The sequence below is a fragment of the Pogona vitticeps genome, chromosome 2, assembly GCF_051106095.1.
Source record: "Pogona vitticeps strain Pit_001003342236 chromosome 2, PviZW2.1, whole genome shotgun sequence".
Taxonomy (NCBI): domain Eukaryota; kingdom Metazoa; phylum Chordata; class Lepidosauria; order Squamata; family Agamidae; genus Pogona; species Pogona vitticeps.
Window position 1 is genome coordinate 196,750,279 of NC_135784.1, and position 24,065 is coordinate 196,774,343.

The window sequence follows — 24,065 nt, forward strand, 5'->3', positions numbered from 1 at the left end:
ATAACAGCTGAAAGAGATTATGGATTCAGCAGTCTCCTCCCATTAGGGTCCACACAGGAAGTCTATCAAAAAGGCCACCAGGCCCATAATCCATTGTAGCTCCCATGGAGCTTGTCCCTGCCCACCCCTTTCCTCTGTTTTTTCCAAAGGATGAAAATGACTGTCAGAATCTGAATTCTTTAAGTTAAGAACTTGAAAACACCTGCCACAACCTTTTTTCTTGACTAAAGCCCCCCAGAAATCTGGCTAGGGGAATTCTTGCAGATTTTGGTGGACTGCAGTCCACAAATTCCAAATATCCCATTCCTTATCTATGTCTATATTTATATCTATAGCCACACCCAGCACTGTCAGTGTCCAATGAAACTAGAGTTTTCCTAGAAAAGGAAGAAAATCTCCATCCCAGGAAGCATACAGTATAAAACTGACTTTAGAGGAGACAATGGACATGAGAGATTAGTGTGGGGAGGTGTTAATGTGAGCCAGTGCATTTATTCATATATTATCTTGGTTATGGATAAGGCTGAAAATTTTGGCAGTTAAAATTGTGCCCCCTATACTCTTCCCAGTACAAAAACAGTTAACACACTGGGCATGCAGAAATCCTGACAGCCCCACCATTCAGAAGGCTCTTTACCTGAGACGCCAGATACTAATTTACGTGTAGTATACATACAAAACATATGACATGCAAGGCCTTGTTTTCAGGATGTGAATGATTGTGCTGTTATTCAACCCTGTTTTCTGTGCATTAGATCTGAAATATTATCAGGCCATTTTAAAATAGTGGTGCTACTGAAAACCATGTCCAAAATCCTATTGAAATCTACGTGAGTTCAAGAGAAATCACACAGGTTGCTGCAGCTACGGTAGTTGTAAGGTGCTGGGCCTGTGCCAGATGTGTGACTTCTTCAAAAAGCAAAAGCAGCTCACAACACTTATTTTTGAGGTCTGATAGAATTCTGGTCACTGTATCCAGGAGCAATCTTAACTAAGTATTTTCTTGGTTAACACCAGCATGCACAAATTATTTACACAGTACATCACAACTATTTGAATATTTATGTGGGAATACCTGAAAAGTTTCCTGGCTCTGTTTTTTTTTTTTGGGGGGGGGGGGTTATTTATGGATTGTGAGCTGGGCCTATTGGCAAATTCTATACACGTTACTGACGATGGAATGAAGGGTGTGGAACTGTACCAGTCACTGCCCTGATAACAGCATACCAGGAAAGCACTTAAATGAATATATGGAGGCAGGCTGTGGAGTGGGTTATCAGGCAATTGCTGCTCTTTGAAGTTTGGGGCCTCTTCTTCAGTTTCAATGGCTAAGGCAGGTCTTCCATTTGGAAAGATTTGGGAGAGGTTCCCCACACACACACACACAGTCACTCTTTATTATAATACAAACAATGAAGAGATTTATAGCCACTTTACAATCAACAAGTTTTACTGACATAAGCTTCCATGCGAATGTTTGTGTTATAAATATAAAGATTTGAATACAAGCATGGAATACTGTACTAAGTAGTTACTTTGGTTCCAGATTAGATATAAAACAGATGTGGCTGCTGCCAGTCCATGTCCCCCTGAACAACTACTGGAGGAATATGGAGAAGGTCATAATGCTTAATGTTCTCCACTTCTAATGTATGCTTGCTTAAAACGCAAGGAAGGTAGGTGTTTAATGCCAGTCATTCAATCCTATTAAATTGATATCCATAAACAAGGGAATGCATGATAGAGACATGCATGTATCCTAGGAATAAAAAAGTCCCACACACCTTTGGGAGTCTGATTATGTGATTCAGGAGTCCCATGGTGTTTTTCCACAAATTATGATGGGTATCAAATCATCATGTATACATCTGATCCCAACTGATGCTAAAACTATATAGGCCCGTACCAGTTAATACCTAGAAGGAAATCTCCAGGGCAATCACGGTAAGGCTAAGAAAAATCCTGTCTGAAACCTTGAGGGGATGCTGCCAGTCAGAGTTGACAATACTGAGCCAGATGGACCTACAGTCTGACTCAGTAAAAAGAAACTTCCTATGTTCCCAAAATGATATACAGTGGTGCCTCGCTTAACGAGCGCACCGTATAACGATTAAATCGCATAGCGATCCGTTTTTTCGGATCGCTAATGCGATTGCACAACGTTTTTCCTATAGGGAAAAATTCGCTTTGCGAAGACCGGTAAGCGTTTCGCTTACCGATCTTCGCAAAACGACCCCTGCCGATCAGCTGTTCGGCGGCCAAAATGGCCGCCGGAAGCCAGGAAATGGCCTAAAATGGCCGCGCGCGTTTTCGCGCCCTCGTTAAGCGAGGCGAGGGCGCGAAAATGGCTGCCGGCCATGAAGAAGCTTCGCTGAACGGTGAGTATTTGCCCTATTTGGAGTGCATTAAACGATGTTTAATGCGTTCCAATGGAAATCGCTGCCCCGTTCAGCGATGCTTCAGCATAGCGAAGGTTAATCCGGAACGGATTAACCTCGCTATGCGAGGCACCACTGTATTCTGATTATGGGCAGGATGGATCCATTCAGGGACAGAGTGGAATTGTCAGTGGTTCAGGAATTATAAGAAGTGTACATTGAACCCCAAGCCTAATGTTGCCAATCCTACTGATAACTGTTACTTCATGAGAATTCTTATGGGGTCAGGAAATAACCCACATCTCAGTCAAGTATTTATATTCTGGTGCGTGAAGGTTAAGATTGTACTTTGTTCTCTATTGTGCAAACCACCCAGAGAACATATCATCATCTTACAACTGCAGAACTGGAAGAGACCCTATGGATCATCAAGTCCTATGTCAAGGAGGCACAGTAGGAAATCAAACTCCCAACGTCTGGCTCAGCAGTCAGATGCCTAAACCACTGAGCTATTCAGAAGTTATTGATGAACATCTATATAAAAAAAGGTAAATAAATTTTGAAAAGGAACACAATACACTAACATAGAATACTAATTTGTTGGGGTGAAGACTGGATAATGAGGCAAACAATGCCACGTTTTGCTTTTAATTCAACAAGACCCATACTTGTTAAATTTTTGGCATAACTAGTACAGAAGTGCCTCGCTAGACGATGATAATCCGTTCCACTGAAATAATGGTTTAGCAAAATCATCGTCTAGCGAAAAGCATTTCCCCATTGGAATGCATTGAAATGGGGAAGAATCGCCGTTGTCTAGCGAAGATCAGCCATAGGAAAGCCGCTTTGTGACCAGCTGATCAGCTGTTTAAATAGCTGTCTTGCGAAGCTTAAGTCCCGAAAACACCCGTTTTGAGAGCACAGAGGAAGCTATCAAAATTGTTGTCTAGCGAAAATTGGTTTGCGAAGCAGGGACCAAACATTGTCCTGCGAAATTCCCCCATAGGAATCACTGTTTTGCGAATCGCTATAGCGATCGCAAAAAGTCAATGTCTAGCAAAAAACAAAAAACAAAAAACAAAAACAAAAACCTGTCATGCCGGGTAACTGTCTTAGCAAGGCACCACTGTATGTCTATTTATTATACAATTATTCTTTTACCCTTAGCTTTGATCCATAATTAGAATTTGATAATAAAAAGCTATTTAAAGCCTGGAGAAAATTTTGTAGTAAAATTAGAACTGCTCTAGAGCCATGGAAGACTCTGGTATGCAGCACATTAGTGTGCAAGGTATTGTATGGAACAAGCCGCAACAGACTGCAGAAAACCTGTGTTTCTTAAATATGACCAATGTAATGAATTAAAGACCTCCATTACTAAAACCAACACTAACAAATTAATTTTTGGAGGTCAGTAACTATTAAGAAAATGAATTAATTCTTTCAAGCAATGTTCCAAGCTGTGATAAAAATAGATAAATGCAGAATTTAAGAGTAAAACACAGATTATCATACTGGTAACAAAGAGAACCGGTTGATTTATCATTCAATATTTCCAAATTAAATTTACACAGTTAACACCAACAAGGGTTAACGAAACTACAAACGTGAGATTATGCTGCCATCTAAAGTTCAAACTAAGAATCTTCTTATCTCCCACTACAATATTAATTTGATAATACAGTCCTAAATATTAAATAGAGAGTGAATACATTATGATCTGAAAGTAAATGAAAAGTTAAACCCTCAATAATACAGTGTTTTAAGCTGATGCCCAATATAGGAAAGACAACTGAAAAAAACTGAACCTCAGCCAAAGCAGATCCATTAAATTTAGATACCTGATAAATAAAATATAATGGTGGTGACTGTGCAACACATCTTACGCAAAAATTACCTTACTCATCACTAAGCTTAATATTAGAATCTAGTATGTTATTGCTTATGTGGATGATGTACGTTTTTTCCTCTGTGATGTAATGAAGTTATGTTGCTTACTTCTTCAGCATAAGATAACATGAACACATAACTCAAACCCTGGATACATTAATAATTATTTTCTATCACACTCCGTAGTTTCTCCTAGGGGTAGTATGGATGTGAATTTCACTGTTGTAAGTTGTCACTGTTGTAAGTTGGACAGTAAGACACACGTACTGCCCAAAAGCTTAAAGGGAGCTGTCTGAAAGATTTTCTGTTCAAAGTATATAATTTATTTATTTTATTTATTTATTTATTTGATTTGTACCCCGCCCATCTGGTCTATAAGACCATTCTAGGCGGCTTCCAATATAACATAAAACAATAAAATAACACAAAATATAAGACTTGCTGTTCTTTTATTACAATCATCACTGTTGTCGTCATCATCTTAGAACTGCAGAGCGGGAAGGAAACTTGTAATTCATCAAATCCAGCCCCTCTCAAGGAGGCACAGTAGGGAATCAAACTCCCAACCTCTGACTTCACACCCAGATGCCTAAACCACTGAGCAGTTAAAACTTGCTTTAATTTGGGAACACAATTTTGTCAAGAATAAATTATTTTACAATGTCCCTGAAGAATACTACCTTAGTTACAGGTGGTTGAAATCACAGGTTGAAATAGTGGTGTATTTCTGGGAAACCAGCCAATGTGTGTCCACATCCAGCATCCCATTATCCACAGTGGCCAACCAGATGCCTTGAGAAGCCCACAGCAGAACATAAAGACAGCAGCTCTCCTTCCTGCTACCTCCAATAGCTGGGATTCACTGGTATATTTCCTCTGAATTTGGGAGGCTCCACACAGTTCTCAGAACTAACAGCGCTGGAAGGCTTTATTATTCAAGTATTTGTCTAATTATATTTTCAAGGAGACCACCAACATCTCTTGTGGCAGTAGATTATGTACATTAACACATGGAGACTAGCAAGAAATGATCTAAGTTGAGAAAGTATTTGCACAGCTTAGGATAACATTACTTATATTAAGAAAATTTATCAAGAATCCCAGTGACTTTAAATTTTCACTAATGGAAAAAGTTTCATTCTAACTCTGCAAGAAATCATGAATACTTGCTTCATCTTGATTCCTCAAGACAAAGCCCTCTGAGTAAATGAAACAAGTTTACTGATAACTGTGTCTTGTATGCTTGCATTTGTAGGAGACAAATCTGTGTGGTTGCTAAGTCTAACAGCTTGAAGAACACAGACCGCAGGTACATCTCAGCTCAACATCCAATACGCTATGAACATGAGAATGTTCAGTATTTTAAGCTCTGAAACCTAAATCCTAGATGGTTAGTATTCAGATCAAATGTTACCATATCAGACAAACTGAAATGTACGTTGTAGAACAGAGGTCTCCAAACTTTTCAGAGTTAGGGCCACAACATATATGTTCCAGATTTTCAAAGGCCTAAGGAAGATGCATGTGCATGTATGCTTGCCCACACGCACTCCTGCCCGCCAGAGTGGATAAAAAGGCAAGGCAGGCTGGATGTGGACCATGGCCGTAGTTTGGAGACCCGTGTTGTAGAATAATGTAGCACTTTTATTATACCACTAAAAATCAAACAATTAATGCAAGCTGTTGTGGAATAAATTTCCTACTTCTTCAAGCAAACACCAGTAATTTGTGAGTGGTGCAGCAAAACTATAAATTTCCCAAAAATACATTGCAAAGATGTCCAGGCAAAATCTTCTTAAGGTGTGTTGCTTTCTTCTACAATTTGCATTGCATCATGACCACATGGCTTCCTTTGGATTTTTTTAATGTATGTGACATCTTTAAAATGCAAGCACTGTAAATTATGTTGTAGTATACATATTTATGCTAAATGTACGGTACATAGTTACAGCAATAATAATAAGAAAACCAACCTTCATCCACTGTAAACTGACAGCTCTTATCATTGTAGAAAAGTATTTTCTTCTTATCAGGACGTGTAACGAAAATGATCTGGTCCCCCAAGACCTCAAATGCAAAACATAGAAACAAAACCTATTTAAGTATTACAAAATTAGATTCTCTGCAAGTTAATTTACAAGGCAAGCAGCGCAGCCATTCAGTACTAAAACTCTATTTTGGAATCAGTATGAAGGCTTGCTGTTAACTGGATCATGACTCATAAGAAGTAACATAACCTGTATAATTAGAGAAGTTATTTTGTGCATAAGTGGGCAAAAATTCTTACCTGCAATATGACATTACATTTAAAGGATATAAATTATTTATCCATAATTTCTTCATTATGTTTGGCAAATAAGGTAAAAGAGAAAAATCATAAATTTAAAATGTAACATTTAAGCTGCATAGTTTGTTATCTTATGCTGGTAGAAGGAACAGGCCTAGCTATCTGCATTAAATTATGCATGGTGTAGAGAAATTGGTAAGAAGACTTCCCCTCAGCTTGGTAGAACTAAAACTCTATGTGACCCAATAAAGCTTAGCAGTGGGACATTCAGGTCACATATAAAGAAATACTTTTTCATACAGCACACAGTTCAACAAGCGCACACTGACTATGGCAAAACAAACTGACTGGCGCTTACCTGGATATATAGTGGTGCCTCATATAACGAGTGCACCGTTGAACGATGAATCCGCATTGCGATGCGGATTTCCCCATCGCTAATGCGAGGGCATGCTCGCATTACGATGGGGGAACAGCTCTTCTGCGGCTCCAAAATGGCCGCCGGAACACAAAAAATGTGTGCCGGTACACCCAAGATGGCCGCCGGAACAAAAAAAAATGGCCACTGGTACACCCAAGATGGCTGCCGGAACAAAAAATGGCCACCAGAACAATAAATGGCCGCCGGAACACCCAAGATGGCCGCCGGAACAAAAAAAATGGCCACTGGTACACCCAAGATGGCCGCCAGAACACAAAAATGGGAACCGGTACACCCAAAATGGCCACCGGGACACTCAAAATGGCCACCGGGACACTCAAGATGGCCGCCGGAACAAGGGAAAACATCGGAGAATGGTGAGTTTTGGGCCCATTTGGGGTTTTTGATCCGTTTTACGATGTTTTCCCATAGCGGTTAATCCGGAATGGATTAACCTCGCTATGCGGGGCACCACTGTATTTACAAGTGGCTTAAAAAAACACAACACTACCAATCACTAGTAATCATGATGACTAATTTTCACATTTAGTATCATAGGAAGTGAAACAGAGCTATCAAAACTACTAGCCACTTGCCTTTTATATCAGAAAAGTCAAGGATAAAGACAAGTCTTCCACCACTCATCTCATGTTACATGGTGCTACTTGCAAATGATTTGCAAAATACACACTACGTTCAAAGAGCCTTCTTGGAGATACAATACAGTAGTGCCTCGCAAGATGATGTTAATTCGTTCCGCGAAAATCGCTGTCTTCCGAAAACATTGTCTTGCAAAATGCGGTTCCCCACTGGAATGCATTGAAATCTATTTAATGCATTCCAATGGGGGAAAAATCATCGTCTTGTGAAAATTGCCCATAGGAAAACCGTTTTGCGAAGCGCAGACCCAGCTGTCAAAATCACTGTCTTGCGAAAAACCGTCCTTTAAAAAAATGTTTTGTGAAGCGCAGATGCAGCTGTCAAAATCGTCATCTTGCCAAAAACTGTCCCGAAAAACAAATCCGTCTTGCGAAGCACAGACTGAAACATCATCTAGCGAAAACCACTCATAGGGAAAACCGTTTTGCGAAGCGCTATAGCGATCACAAAATCCATTGACTTGCGAATTAACCGTTTTGCGAGGTAATCGTCTAGCGAGGCATCACTGTATTTTCTAAAAATAGTTTCATTTCTTCTTCACTGTGATTTCTTCTTCTTCTTTATCGTAAAAGTGCTCACAGTCTTTGAGGTAGAAAGTGGAAACAAACATCACTATTTGCTTGCTAAGGGTTTGTTTGCCCTAGCCTAACATTAAAAATACTAATGTGGTCTCACACATGGAAAGTCAGAAATCAAATACCTTTTCAGTTTCAACTAGTGCAAGATCCTAAAGAATCCTAAGGATCTCAATATCAGTTCACCTTTAGTAAAACTAATATATTTAGGCTGGATATTTTCACCGCAAATATCTTTCAATACATATATTTTAGCATGAATTAGTGGCTAGAATTCAGAGGGAGCCATACCCCCTCCTCTTTTTTATATCTATATCTATCTTCTTAGAATCTGCTTGCACACTACTGCCAAATGCCCACCTTCAGAAAGAAATCAATTTTTAAAAGAGCCTGGGGTTTGAAATGAGAAAACAAAAATGGTGCCAGCACACACTACTCTTACATCTTTTCTTTTAAATAGGTCTTGCACCCAATTCAGGAGAGTTGAAAGAAAAAATAAAAAAAAGAGCTTTCCATAAATCCAGATTATTCTGATAAAACTTTTTCACTGAAAAGTAATTTACATATCAAAATGCCTTGTTTCACAATTTGCTTCTGTGGCAGGAGAAAGTCTACCATGACAAGTGTTGCTTACCTTTATGGCTTTCTGCGCATTGGGCAGCCCTTCTTCAATATCTTCTAAAAGGATCCCTCCCAATCCTCGCTGGTCATGTTTGTCCAAGAGTCTGAGGAGGGCTTTTTTATCTTTTAGATTGTATTTAGGTTTGAAAGCATATTTTCCGTCTACAACTTCTATTTTGGGATTGTTGACAAGGGCCTGTAACATGAAGAGAAATTTCCGGCTAATAGGAAAGGACACACTTAGGGCAGCATTAAACCTGGACTTCTGCTGGCAGAACAGAAGAAACCAATGGCAATGGAAGGAGGGTGAACCCACTACCCAGTGGAGTCCTCTGTACACCTACAAAATGAGTTCCAGAGGGCTGAGAAAACATCTGGAAATGGTTTTCTGATCGCAAAGGCAGATGCTGTGATGGGAAAAGTTTATGTTAGCAAAATCCTGAAGAGAGTATCACATATTTTCATTATATTGCATACTCAAATTAGCTCCACGATAAAAAAAATTCCAAAAGAAAATTACATTATTCCATATATTTGCTCATTTAATGTATACCCCATCTTTCTTCTTTATAGGACCCAAGGCAGTTTATAACATAAATTTATACAACAGATACACACAATAAATTATAGCATTAAAACAGTTAATTAATTATCACATTAAAAATACAATTTTAAATACATTTAGAAACACAACAACAAATCAGCACCCACCATTAAAATAGCCAGTTCTTGTCAAATGTTAGATGTTGTATAAAAATTGTACTGCTTTATAAAATTATAAAGCGGCTATAAAACAAGAAGCTTGTAATTTTATACATTTATCTCTCTTCACTGAGATTTCTTTCAACCCAACTATACCTGAATAATGTACTTACATTACCAATATGCTTATTTAAATGTTTTATATTGTAAGTCTGCATAGATGAGAGATTTACCTCATTCATTAGCCATTGTTTCTGCTTCAGTCCAATATCTAGATGTTGAGTTTCATCCAATATTTCTTCTAAAGTTAATGGGTGTGTATCACCACGCTGATGCCGGGTCTAGGGAAATGTACCATAATTGTTATGAATTTTTTAATTCACTTTTTAAAAAATTATAGTATCAAGAGTGTATGAATTTCATGCTACAGTTGGCCAGAGAGAAAATGTATACAGAATTTCAAAGAACTGATACAACCACAATTGCTTTTTTACTTTAGTAGTTCACTCTTACTTTATGCCTATTCTGCTTTGTTACAATCTAATCCTTACAGGGTTTTTTTTTTAAACACCAGTAAGTAAACTGTCAGGATAGCATCTATCAATTCACTGCTACAATCTTTTCAGCAATACCACACTGCCATTGCCTGAATATAGTTTCTCAAATAAGCATCTATCAATGGTGCCCTAACCTCTTCCAAGGCCTGAAATGATACCTATGATTATAGAAAGAAGGCCTGTCAAGTTAAATGGATGGGAAAATCTTTAGATCAAGGGCATCTTATAGTAATCTATGATGTTCTCTCTACCCAATATGGCTAAGGCTTAATATTATAGCAAAAGATTTACCTGAATAAGACATCCCACTTGATGTACAATGTAATATCGTTATAATATGCATCCAGGACAATTCTTTCTCCCCAAAGTGTACAGAAATGCAATTTGATATAGCCCTGTTTACTTTCTGTACTTTCTGCAGCAAATACTACTCGGTGAAACCAGTTTAATTTTGTTGCACACACAGGGTTACATTTCGGCTAGAAGGATTATACCGCAAACCTCTCTATGTACAATGCAAGACTCTATTATTGAACTAGGTTTATATATAGTAATTTGGACTGATAATGTTTTTATATGATGTCAACAATGACATCACAGGGAAATGGTAAACCGTTTATGTTCTAAACATTGTGGTACATAAAAACAAATACCTTCTCTTTTTGTCATAAATACTGAATGCACTGCTGCATAAGAGAAGACTAAATCATGATTTCAGGACGTTTGCAGGATTATCCATGAGACAGACCGGCTTGGCCCATAAGAAAGAAAGAAAGAAAGAAAGAAAGAAAGAAAGAAAGAAAGAAAGAAAGAAAGAAAGAAAGAAAGAAAGAAAGAAAGATAGATAGATAGATAGATAGATAGATAGATAGATAGATAGATAGATAGATAGATAGATAGATAGATAGATAGATAGATAGATAGATTTATTTATTTATTTATTTATTTATTTGATGTTTACCCCGCCCCTCTAGACCATGTCTACTCGGGGCGGCTTACAAAATAAAACAGAACAGTATAAAAATATATAAAATATTAAAATTACAATTACAATTTCAATTTAAAACAATTAATTTAAAGAGAGGATTACCAAGATGGAATAGCAAAGAAAAGAAAAAAGGAGAAAGACTTAATTGACTGGAGGGAAGGCCTGCTTGAATAACCAAGTTTTTAACTGGCTTTTAAAAACACCCAGCGAGGGTGCCAGCCGAATTTCTGTTGGGTGTTCCACAGCCGAGGATGTTATTAAGTCTCTCACTTGCATTTAAGCAAGCTGATTGAATATAAAAGGCAATGCTTTTAAAGAATTTTCAGTCAGTTTGCAATGAGCCTAAAACAGGAATCTCTCCTTTCTAGCCATTTCTGCATAGAGAAAGTATTCTCAGGACACTGGAGGATTATTGATAGTTCTGCACTGCTTAGAAGGGTCAAGCCTTTGCCTCCACCCTTCAATTCTGAGACGTTCAAGGCAGAAATTAATTGAAAGCATACTTCCATCTTCTACCAGGAAGGAAGATGCATAAAACCACAGAATGTCAGGTATCACAAAAGACTGCTCCAACTGGCAAACTTGTGACTGAAACATGACGCCTTTTCGGCAACTACCTCTTTTTCCCCATCACTGACAAACATTTAAATATTCCTGTTGAAATAAAGTTAATGGTACTGTAGCAGGTAAACTATAAATGGTGCATTGCCTACTGCTTTGAATAAATATCTGGAACAATATGACAATACCTTCATGTAGTTCACTATCTTTGCAAGAACTCCAAATTTGTAACCAGAGCCACTAGAAAGGGCTTTCAAGTTAAAAGATCCATTGCTGTGGTCTGCAAAGGAAAAACATATTCTTATACAGACGTTTCATCGTTCAACTCACTCATAGGTTCAATGCAATCTCCTCTGTTACCAGAATTATGAACAGTACCAAGTGGTGATCAGATTCATAATGGTACCTTCAAGAAGACACTATATTTTGGAGAAACCAGATTTTTTACAGCATATTTCACTATCAAAGAAGAAACTGTCAAAGGCACAGATTGGGAAAAACCATTTTTTAAAGAAAGTATCTGCTTACAGATGTATAGTAAAAGCAAACAGACATACATAAAGAATTGTGGCACCTCAAAGACTAACATGTTTATTTCTATGTGAGCTTTCATGAATTACAACCCACTTCCTCAGACACATGGAGCGTAACAGTTAAGCTGCTACTTAATGCATAGCACACAAAGACATGGTAGAGAGGTAGGGAACAAATGAGACAAAAAAAAGGAGGTCGTAGCGATACAGATAATAGCTTTCAGGCTGACGACAACATTCACTACATTGCTATAAGCTTCAAGGTACCACAACTTATTTTTTATTTTTGTTATACATGATAAACAGACTAACACAACAACCTCTTTTAATATGTACAAATGCTGTCAACACCTGGGAGTTTTGCAAAACCAGGAAATATTCACCTGCATGTTATATAAAAATCACCAGGTGTCCTTCTGCAGGAATGAGACCTGTTACATGCAGTTACATAAAACTGTTTTCCCATGGTAGAATCCCACACCATTTTTTTAAGTATTTGAGTTAATAAACACATAGATGGGTCCAACTGATTATTCATTTCTTATACACTCCTGGGAACCTGGTATGTTCATGCAAAAGGAACATGTTCCTATACCTTCAGTCAACCAATATATCTCGTTGTAGCCATTAGAGCAGTCAGTGTGAAGGACTGCCTCATCTCACATGTACCTACTCCATGCAGTCTCTATTATTCTGACAATCCCCTGCCTTCCGAAGTGATACATACGGGCACACTGTGAGGATTCAGTGACATGATCTTCCTTTCTATCCATCATTACAGTCGACCCCGATTGCAAGGGAAACTGTGAAACATTTATTTTCGAACCAAGAAATAAACAATTGTCCTGAACTTGTGTGTTTTCTTTTTCTCCTTCCTCCAACGGGTCAGAAAGGGGTTTCCAACCATCTAACAAGAAGGGGTTACCATAACTGATATTCCAGGGTCCCAGTAACTCTGGAGGAGTCCATTCCTTGAAGGACGTGCCCGTCGGTACAGGGAGCAGGGGAAGGCCCTCACCTTCCAGGGGGTCGTCCCAAGGGACATCTCTCCCTGGTTCCAACACCTCCCAAGTCATTTGTGTTCTGCCATGTTCTTCCTCTCTTGTACCCTCCATTCAATTCTTTCTCACCTTTCCCTTTCAATTCGCTCTTTCTCTTCTCTCAACTTTCTCCTCCACTCTCTCGCCTCAGCGTCTCTTCAATAAGAGGGTCGAGGGGGAATCACTGACAGTTGTCTACAGTCTGCTTCCTCTCAAGGTGTTCTCAGTCTCTCCCACTTTTGGGTCTGTGGATCTTGCAGAGGTAACTGGTCCCTCTTTCTTCTCTCACCTTTCCTATCCACGCCTCTATCTCCTCCCTCTTTTTCTTCTGTTTTCTCGCTTCTTCCAACAGTCCTTCTTTTATTTCCATTCCCCTCAACTCTTCCCTGACTTGTTCTACCTCTACACTTAGTGGAGGTTCTTCAGGTGCTTTCGCCGGAGTCGATCAGGGTTCTCTTTCTCCTCCATTCTCTATCTCCGGGGCAAGAAGGGCTGGCGCTCCAGCGAGCGGGAATCCCGACTTGCCTTCTGTTTCACACATTGCATATGCAGCTGGTCTCCTCATCCCCAGCACCACATCTATGGAGACCCACAATCAACAGTTAAAAATCCTGGCTCTTTGGGAACATTTTGGATTCTGATTATTTTGTTTAGGCTGCTTGCATCTATATTATTTTACTGTTATATATTGGCCAAAAAGTATGCTGTTTATATATCACCCTACAACCCTTAAATCACTCTCTGGGTGGTTTATCATTTAATTATGCAGGGTATACATAGCCCCCCCCATGAGCTGGGCACTCAATTCACTGACCTTGAATGAATGGATGGAAGGCTGAGTCAGCTTTGAGCTGGCTACCTTAATGTACAGTGATCAAACACAGGTTGCAAGCAGAGTTTTAGCTGCAGTACAGCAGTTTAAGCACTGTATAGTACCATGTTTTATAATATAAAAATTTATGCCATTTTAATAAAAAATATTCTTTGTGCAGTTATCTTTTCCTTGTGTGCTGGAAACACAGGTTTTGAATTAAATTTAAATAATAACAAACCAAATCTCCCTACGTGTCACATCTCCTACAGAAATTAAGTAACATTTCAAACTATCTCCCAATTTCTATAACTGTCCTGAAATGGCAGTTGCCCAGCTTCAACGCCCAGTGATCAGCTATCAAATCTTGTGTCTCAACCACCATTTTGTTTATTTACGTTCAATCATAAATTGAAATGGAGGCAGCAGTCAAGAAATCTGAAGAAAATCTAAAGACTGGAAGGGGTGGCTATGAAAGAAGTAAAAAAGATCCTTAAATATAAAAATGTGTCACTGGAGACAAAGCCCAAGCCCATTCATGCTGTGGTACTACCAATTACTATGTGTGAATATGAAAACTGGATAATGAAGGAAGCTGATTGGGGGGAAAATGATTCACTTGAAATGTAGTGCTAAAGGAGAATTTTATGGATGCCATGGACTGCCAGAAGGACACATAAATGGGCACTAGATAAGCTGGGCTGAAACATTCTGTGCAAGTAAAAATGAGTAAACTGTGGATATCGTCCTCTGGGCATATCATGAGAAGATATTGCTCACAGAAAAACACAATAACGCTGTGAAAGGCTGAAGGCAGCAAGAAAACAGTAAATATTAGTTGAATGGATTCAATAAAGGAAGCCCCAGTCTTTAGTTTGCAAGACGTGAGCAGAGCTGTTCCTTATAAGATCTATATGTCACAAGGGACTTGGAAGCATATAACAAAACATCAATAAGGTAAATGATTGAGAAGGGGGAGCAAATTAGTCCAACTTCACTCTGTCACCATTTTTATTATTCTCTCCAAATACAGAAAGTGATTTCTGAAGATAAAACCTCTCTGTACCTTGAGGCTCTCCATGCTATTGCAAATACGTACAGATTTTTAACAACTTTGTTTAATCTTAGAGAAGAGCATTTCTATTTCAAGGAGAGCTTTATGGACACCACAAACTGCCAGAAAGACACATATTTGGGTGAAGATCAAATCGAGCCTGAATTGTCTTTCTAAGTAGAAACATTCACAAAATCTTTAACCGTTGATGTTGCCTTTTACCACACCGTCTAGAGACAAAGGAGAACTCTAATGGGTAACTGAGAAAAATTTGTTTGGGATATCTTTAAAACTCTGTTTCAAATTAAGGGAAAGCCTTCAATATTTATTGATAAGAGGAAATTAGGCAAAAGTAGTGAACTCCAAATTTGAACATGGCAACTGTTTTATTTCAGACTGGCTGAGCTTTGAAATAAAACAAAACTTTGTTTGAACAGTAGTTTAGTCCCACTTGCCCCCCCCATCAAAGCACTCAATATTGAACGAGAAAAAGACACATTTACCAATGGTTTTAAAATCATATTGATATATTTGTCAAGCTGAGAACAAATCCAATGATGTTACTTAATCTTTAAAAATAATTCTATAGAAGCAGACTGTTGTTCTATCTAAAATGTAAGGGATTAGAATTTCTAACCTTTCAGAGGTTTCTAATTTATTCTTCGGTTTCATTGTGTTGTATTGTATTGTATTCTTACACATTTGGGGGTGGGTATGATATTTTGTCCTTTGTTTATATGAAGAGGGGGGAAACCCCTACAGTTATACAAATATCAGTAAAGAAAGTCTAAACAAAATGTTACAAATTTAAAATCTTTCATAATCCTCATCTGAATTCCTTGGTTACTGCATTTATAGAAATGGGTCAGGAGGCACAAAAAGAAAATAGGAACAAAAATCATACAGAAGCAATTCACAAACCACTGCTATATTTTCTTTAGACTTCAACTGCTCAGAGCATAATTGCTTTCCAAAGAGCAGGAAGGCAAAAGGTGCTTACATCTTTAAGCAAAGGATGAGTGGATGAAGGTGTGCCTATTTAAAATTCTGTTCTATTAAGATTCTGTCTAGCTATGGTTGGCATGCAGTAAGCTTAATACTGTATGTTGGTTTTAAACAGCAAGGAAAACTGAAGGAATTAACACAAGAAATACCATGCTCAGATCAAAGCAAAAACACAAAAAGCAATGTTATTTATAAATATGCTTCATTGTTCATACCTGCGGGGGAAGTGTGTGTGTGTGTGCGGCGGGGGAGATGGGATCTGACATTTTATACATCTCAGATTTATGAATGATTTCCTCCTCGGGTAAGGGTCTGATGCAAATGAGCATAAAGGAAGTTGTCAGCTGCATTCTGCTTCAGCCAATAGTAGCAGAGCTCCATCTTAGCTGTACCAGAGGCTGTATTAAACAGCAGATCAGCACTGTTCCAGCATCCTTTCTGAAAAGAGGTAGGTCTATACATTTTTTTTAAAAAAATATTATCTTGCGATTATTATCTGAAAGCAAAACTGATTCTAAAAACCCAGAACATACATGACTCGTATCTTGAAAAATTAGAACATTAAAAAACAGTTTTACAGTCCCTCTTGCATTTGAAGCTTGATTGTGTGCTATTTAAATGCAGAGATGCTTGCCTTCTACTAATAGAGAATCTTACCATCTGTTCATCATGAAGAATTTATGACCATCCATCTTATAGAAAGCCCAGCACACCCTTTAAGGGCTTTTTGTTACCTACTGATTAATTTGAATCTGTAAGTAAAACTATATGTTTTTAAATGTATAAGCATTAGCAAGATTTTTTTGATCTCCCGATTTGAACCATCAGTAAACCTCCCAAGAAAAAAAAGGCCATTTAACCAGATCCACAAAACTGGTCTCATGAAACTAGCCTCAGTCCTTAACATAAGGCTATTGTATAAGATTAATACAGTTTCAAATTATCATTGAGATGCCACCAGTTTGAGTGCTAAATATTCACCACCTTCCAATGCAATCACATCCATACTTGCAATGGGTGTAAATTAGCAGAAGTGATGTAAAAGTAAACATGAGCTGTTAGTTTGTCTTATACCGGCTGATTAACAGTACAGTCCTATCCATGTCTATACAGAAGTTACTCCCACTCTTTGGTGTGGCTTATTCTAAAACGAGAGGGTACAGGATTGCAGCTTCAGCCTATCAGAAGATTCTGGATCTTATCGAAAACTGTTGTTTATGGGACTTTAACATGATCCACATGCGCTTTATTGTTCTTCATATAACTAGATAAAATTTCCTTTTACCATAGCCCAAGGAGAAAGCAGTTTTTAATTTAGAATTAATGCACAGGGAAAATCATAAAATATTTAACTGCCACTTAATTGTATGGACTTATAATCAAATGCATAAATATTAATTTTACTGTAAATACATATTTTATGTCAATATTTTAATTTGAAGTCATCAGTGTGAACCCTTTTTAAAAAAAAATTGTCATATGCCATCAAGTCACATCCAACTTATAGTGACCCTAAGGAGGTTTTCAAGTGAGATATACAAGGAGTGGTTTTACTATCCAAATGAGCTTCCATGTCTTGAGAAAGATTCAAATCCAGGTCTCCTAGAATCAGTCAACTACACCACAATGGGCAACACGGGTGAACCTTCTACCAGAATGTATATACATGCAAGTGTTTGAGTTAATCATTATACAACAAAAGTCACAGTTATCTTTGATTGGTAAATAAATCTCAGCCTAATTGTCCTGCCACAAGTATTTCTAGTGAACAATCATTCTCTTTACTAAAAAGGATTCTAAAATTATCTTGAACAGAGGGTATACATTTTACCCTCTCCCCAAATAATGTCCGTTAAACATGTTACTTTTTAATTTTTGTACAGATTTACAATTAGTAATATTAGAATCTGACCACTATTCATCAAATTCACATTTTTAAAAAATTATGCACCATCAAAACCAGCACACTGCACTTTTTTTTAACTAAAATGAACCACAGTTTCAAGATATTTTATATAGACGCTCAAAGGACAGTTCCAGTTGCTGTTACTCTAAGTAACTATATATATATATATATATATTGAAGTCACTAACAACTTTATCAAAATTTTCGACACGGAGAGATTCTCCAGAAAAGCATTCGGCATGCAAAACTCCTCTCTCTTACAGTTGGCTGGTTTCTCTAATAATTTTCTATACTATACAAACCATACTGTTAAACACAGATATTGTTTGTGCATTTTCCCACATGCCCCTTGCATTCACATCATATAGCATACACAAACATTCTTTGACTCATTTCAGTATTCCCTGTTGCCTATAAAACAAATATATCCTATGCAGCTTTGTGCCAGTTCTATTATATATTTATAGCCTGAAAAAGACACAACAAATTAAGAAAAGTCTGCAGCTAATAGTCTTTAAACCATGGCCCAAGCTCCTTTAATGCATTCCACTACTGCCAAGTGGCACATAACCGGAAAAGGGCAGTGTGGGCAAGTGGATACTCTGTCCCTTTCCTAAATCTTGCATTATTTGAGGGGATCAGAATATAATCCAGATGCCTTGCTTCTTGTTGGGCTTTTTTTTTTCCTTTTCTTTCCCCCATTTAAAAGAGTAAAGCACAGTGGAGGTAAGAGCTAAAAATTAAAATGACCAGAATGAGGTAGCTATGATTTTCCAAACATTCTCTTAAGCCATCTCATAAACTTTTTGCATATTTTCCATGGACAGGTGGTTGCTCTGTGTAACAGTGAAATGGCAAAATGCAGAGAGGTTATATATCCCTAGAATGCTGGCTGAGGCAGACTCTTGTCTGCAAAGAGTGCTACACTGGAGCTCATGTAGACAGCAAACTGGAGAATGAAAGGCTCACATGCTGTAAGAACCAAGGTTATCTCAACCATTGAGGCAAGACAAAAAATGTTTTTACCTACTACTCATGGATCACTCATATGACACCTAGTATGAAAAAAACTGGTGAAGTTCCCCTGCATACGCGTTGAACATGTTGCACTGCTAGGGTTGATGTGCAAAAAGGCCATACCGGACATGACATTCCCTACAACTTTTTCTGATGCTTGCTGGGTAGAGGAAGCATGGAAACGTAATATCCATGGTATTACTTGCCCATTTAGGAAAGGATAAAATAATAAGGTGGCAGTCCTAGTGAACTCTCAGTCATTCCCTTTACATTAATTAGAGACTTTCGGGTTAGGGTGAATGACAGAGAGAGAGGGGAGGAGGGGATTGTGCATGGAGAATATCCTGCAACATGGTGCAGCTTGAACAGGGTTTGCTAATCCACCCAGTTTGCCATACTGCTCTGTTTCATTTGAGGGATGGATCATGAGCAACATTCCCTCTAAGGCACACAGGCGCACAGAGGCTCATCGGCACCACGTAGTGAGAGCCAGGGGTGATTTCTGTTTACATCCAGGTTTCAAATGAAACCGCACTCACCCTGGGTACAGATGGGCATGGCTCCCAACATAGCAGGGATGACAATTAGAGGGAACATTGGTCATGAGCTTTTAACTGTGGAGTTTAACAGGAGCTTCTTGACGCAAAGCTGGCAAGGGAGTTTTTCAAGCACTGAGTGGAGAAATCTCTCCTTCTCCAAATCAATCCTGAATCGTACCACCCCCAACACAACCAGTTAAATCTTTCCCCTTGTTAACTAGATCTCCTTTAGTAATGAATAGTACTTGAGAAATAATGATACAGTTTGAGTGATGACTCTAATTTAACTCTTTTCTCACATGGAATTCATCATTCCAAGTTCAATATCCTGTTGAACTGTAGTATGTTGGTGGACCTTCCACTCGACAGAAGCTCAATAAAACACTTGCCTAAGAAATTTAACAGCCCAAGAGTACCAAGGAAGATGTTTTGGTATGCTTACAGCTAACCATGCTGATCAAATATATTTAGTGACTTAAATATAAAACTAAGTAAACACACTGCCTACATAGTCATATTCCATAAGTCAGTCCCTTTCCTGTGAGACAATTGTAGTTACAGAGCTAAGAACCAAATGGGGGACTGTTTAACACTATTCAAAATATACACCACTTAAAAGATACACAGGCTCAGTTCAAACAATCATATTTTAATAAACTGTGATATGCACAACCATTTTGCCTCTACGTATAGCCCCTTCTTTCTTCTCTTTGTGGCATACAGCAATTACTGTACATTTGTTATTCATAGTTTCCCATTTTGTCCAAACTGACAAAGTTAGTTCAGAACAATCCAGATCTCAAACATAATAACTTCAAGGACATTGTTCTCAACCTGCTAAAAGCTCTTGGACCATTTCTGGGCACAATTCAGAGTTGCAGTTTTGAGCTATAAATCCCTAAAACTACTCAGATCCAGGTTCTCTGAGGGATATGTCCTCCATTTGAGTCTCCCTGAGTTTTAAAATCTTTATGGGAAGTTCTCTCGGTCCATCACCATCACAGGCATGCTGGGTGCAGACAGTGGTTTCTCCCAGGCTGTGAAACCACCTTCCATGAGAAGACCAGCCTGGCTCTCTCCCTGTTGTCCTTCTGCTTGCAGGCGAAGAGCTTTCTTTTTAGACAAGCTTTTTTAAATAAGTAAATTACTTACTCAGAGGGTAGTTTAATGGGATGAGGCTTTGTAGTATCTTTAAATGTTAAGTATGTTTAATTTTTAAAATTTGTACTTTATTGGATTATTTTATTAATAAATTATTGTATTATTTATTATCTTAGTTTTTAAATACTTTGGAAGATGCTTTAGGTCCCTCTCAGAAGAAAAACCAGGTATAAATTAAACATACATTCCTACATGTTTCGCTTACCGATTTTCACATAGTGATGTTTTTAGAACAGCTGATCTGCGGTCCCAAAATGGCCGCCGGGTAAAAAATATGGCCGCCCGCTGTGTTTTCGCACCCATTCCTCGTTTACCGGGCAGCGAAAATGGCAGCCGTATGGAGGATTTTCACATAACGGTGAGTTTTTAGCTCATAGGAACGCATTAAACGTGTTTTAATGCATTCCTATGGGCTTTTTTGTTCCGTATAGCGACGAATCCACATAGTGACAATTTTTCCGGAACGGATTATCGTCACTATGTGGGGTACCACTGTATTTCAACAGCCACTGTGAATGGGACAGGCATACTGCTGAGGACTTCTTAATGTTGGTTAATTCAGTGGCTCCAGTGCAAGCCACATTTATTCCCGAATCAGAATCTGAAATCAGGGTTTTAGGATGGCTAGCAAAACCAGATTAGTACTTGTGATGATAGTCCTGCACCTATGATTCCACCTTTTTTGATGAAGAAATGAAGGTGTTGATGCTGATGATACCCAACTAATTGTACTACCATGTTTTTGGCACAATTGCTTTTAAAAATTGAAGTTTGTTTTACTATCTAAGGTTTTTCTGCTATTTTTCTGTCATGCTCTTCCTTGGATCTATTGTAACAACTTTTTATGTGTTCGACATCTCCAGTTGGTTTCAATTATCATGACTTTTAAGAAGGGTGTGAAGACACATCATTTAAACTGGCTTTTGGTAGTGTTTAATTTACTGTGATGCTTTTAACTACTTGTAGTTATATTGATTTCAGTGGTTTTTATGGTTTTGTTGTTTTTTTCTTCATTTTTTAATGTTTTTCTGGCTGAATTTGTTTTTATTTTATTTATGATCTCTTATGATAGTAAGCTGCCTTGCACACTGCCTAGCAGTAGAAAGGAAGGACAAAAATGAAATAAATTGTAATCATTACAATGTTCCATATCAACAGAGCAATTAATCTGCTATTAAAATAAGCCTCAAATCCAATGCTGATCTCATTTTTTAAATAAAGGCACTGTGGTAAAACAGGAGTGGGCAATTTGGGTGGGTCTTGGGCCATCCAAGGACCTACCGTGGGCAGCTCCAGACCTGGAAGTGGCCAACCCCTTCCCCAAGTCAAAACCAGAAGTGTCTGAGAGCATACTTCTGGCTTTGATTCTGAGAGGTCAAAGGACAGCAAAACAATGCACAAGGGAAGTGTGTGTCTTGTTTTAGTGAAGAATCATTGCTCCTAGAGGCCTGTAAGAGCCGCTACTGGCCTTGGTTGAACTTTCTCCTCCCAATGAGTGGCATGACTGAGGTTAAAACAATAACTTTTATGTCCATGCTTTATTCATACTTTATAAATGCATGCCCATTGTTAGAGACACGTGTTTTTAGACTCCAAACCCCAGAATTCTTCAAGAATTTATCAGTCAGAATATACAAAAGAGGAAGCTGCTCCAGTACTTCTTGGATGTCATAGTCCATGAACTGTAGATGACCCCCTTCCCCAGGAAACACCACTGCAGCTTCCTTTTTTGTACATGTACAACAGGAAGGAAGCAGGAAATAGCCTTGCAGACTTGGCCCTGGTCCAAGCTGGCAAAATGTAGGTATCTACAGGTATGGATCTGTGGGTCTGAACTCCCAGAATTCTGCTTGGAGAATTCTTGGAGAACTGTGGCAGTTGGGAGTCCCCCCGCCACCGCCGCTTCCCCCCCCAAAGCATGGCACATCCTGACCCATTATTTAACAATATCTGACTCAGCAAATGACATTGCCTGCAAAAGGCAGCACATCAACACTGTAATACTGTATCTTCAGAAAAAACGCACAGTAAACGGAGTGCTACGGCCCAAAGTTTTGCTTTATTTGAAATAATACTGAAAGTACAACCAAGTGCAGCCACAGTTCCATGCCTTTGCATTTTTCTACCAAGAAGCATCAACTGACCATCAGCAATGGCCATTTTTTTATTCTGCTAGTGAGAGAAAACCAAAGGGAAATTGCTAATTCCATTTTTCTGTTTATAGATCTCCACGTACAGTAGCTGCAGAGGCAGAACCCTCAAGGCAATTCAAGCATGGCAACCTTCAATATCAGCCGCTGGAATGAAACCGCATCGCTCTACCAGAACGTTGGTTTTCAAGTGCAGAAAATCTACCCTTTCCATGACAACTGGAACACTGCCTGCTTTGTTATTCTGGTTATATTTATATTTACTGTGATATGTCTAGTGGTGCTAGCCTTCTTATATGAGCTGCTTGACTGCTGCTGCTGTGTGAAAAATAAAACTGTGAAAGATTTAGAGAATGAACCTAATCCTGTTAGATCTATGATGGACAGCTTCAGGAAACGTGAAACAGAAGTGGTTTAGTGGTGGACTGAACACTGACTCCTGTATCAAAACAGATGTTCAACATGATAACCTTGCGTCCTAGGATCAAGCAAGCCCAATCCTGCCTAGCCTTAAATATAATTATTAGCACTGAGTTGTGTTTTTTTGGTTTTATTTATTTATTTATTTATTTAGCTTAATAGTGGATAAAAACTTACATGGTTCACAAAATGTTTAATAATGGATGATCAATGATAGCATTATGTGGAAATTGCTTTTTTGTTTGTTTTTGTTTTACAGTTAACTTCTGTTGACTAGAATTAATTGAATACAATTTTGTTCATCCCACCTACTTATTTACTGCTTTATTTATTAAAATGTATAGTACACACATTCAGTATTTCTATTCTCTGAAAACCTCCAAATAATAATAGCTTGAAATGCAACATATCAAAATGGTAAATGAAACACATTAAGATAGCTGAGGTGGAAAAAAGGTATTAGCGGCAAGAAAATCAATTTGCATATGTATTTTTCTTTTAAAATTGCAAAAAAGTATTCTATAAAAACCAAACAGAATATTTATATATGCCTTACCATATATGCAAATAATATGTTTTATTATTTGCACATAAAATTTTACAATATTTCAAACTTTTCACATACAGTATGTTATCTCAGAGTCTAGACAACTCTGGGTCTTAACTGTCAGTGTTTCTAATTGTTATATTAGAAAGTTGTCAGTGCTTGCATGACTGAAGAATCAGTTCAACAAAAAGAAAACACAGTAACACTGCTTTGTTTCCCAACTGAATATTTCTCTTTTTACA

General features: G+C 38.1%; 2 protein-coding genes across 2 annotated transcripts in view; one reads left to right on the forward strand and one right to left on the reverse strand.

Annotated features, from left to right (window-relative positions):
- GTF2E2 (general transcription factor IIE subunit 2) overlaps nt 1–24,065 on the reverse strand; it is a 31,224-nt gene that overhangs the window by 1,535 nt on the left and 5,624 nt on the right. The window contains exons 3-6 of the mRNA XM_072991875.2: nt 11,829–11,920; nt 9,768–9,875; nt 8,846–9,028; nt 6,242–6,335 (exon numbers count right to left, since the gene is read on the reverse strand). Coding sequence (XP_072847976.1) covers nt 6,242–6,335; nt 8,846–9,028; nt 9,768–9,875; nt 11,829–11,920 — 477 coding nt within the window. The remainder of the gene's footprint in view (nt 1–6,241; nt 6,336–8,845; nt 9,029–9,767; nt 9,876–11,828; nt 11,921–24,065) is intronic.
- SMIM18 (small integral membrane protein 18) lies at nt 16,392–23,628 on the forward strand. The gene is made up of 2 exons (XM_020809005.3): nt 16,392–16,531; nt 22,931–23,628. Exon 2 carries the CDS (start codon nt 22,981–22,983, stop codon nt 23,272–23,274), a length of 294 nt encoding a protein of 97 aa, XP_020664664.2. The 5' UTR covers nt 16,392–16,531; nt 22,931–22,980; the 3' UTR covers nt 23,275–23,628.

What these genes read in the sequence shown, in the direction of transcription:
- SMIM18 (XM_020809005.3), top strand. Translation starts at nt 22,981, where the DNA reads ATGGCAACCTTCAATATCAGCCGCTGGAATGAAACCGCATCGCTCTAC.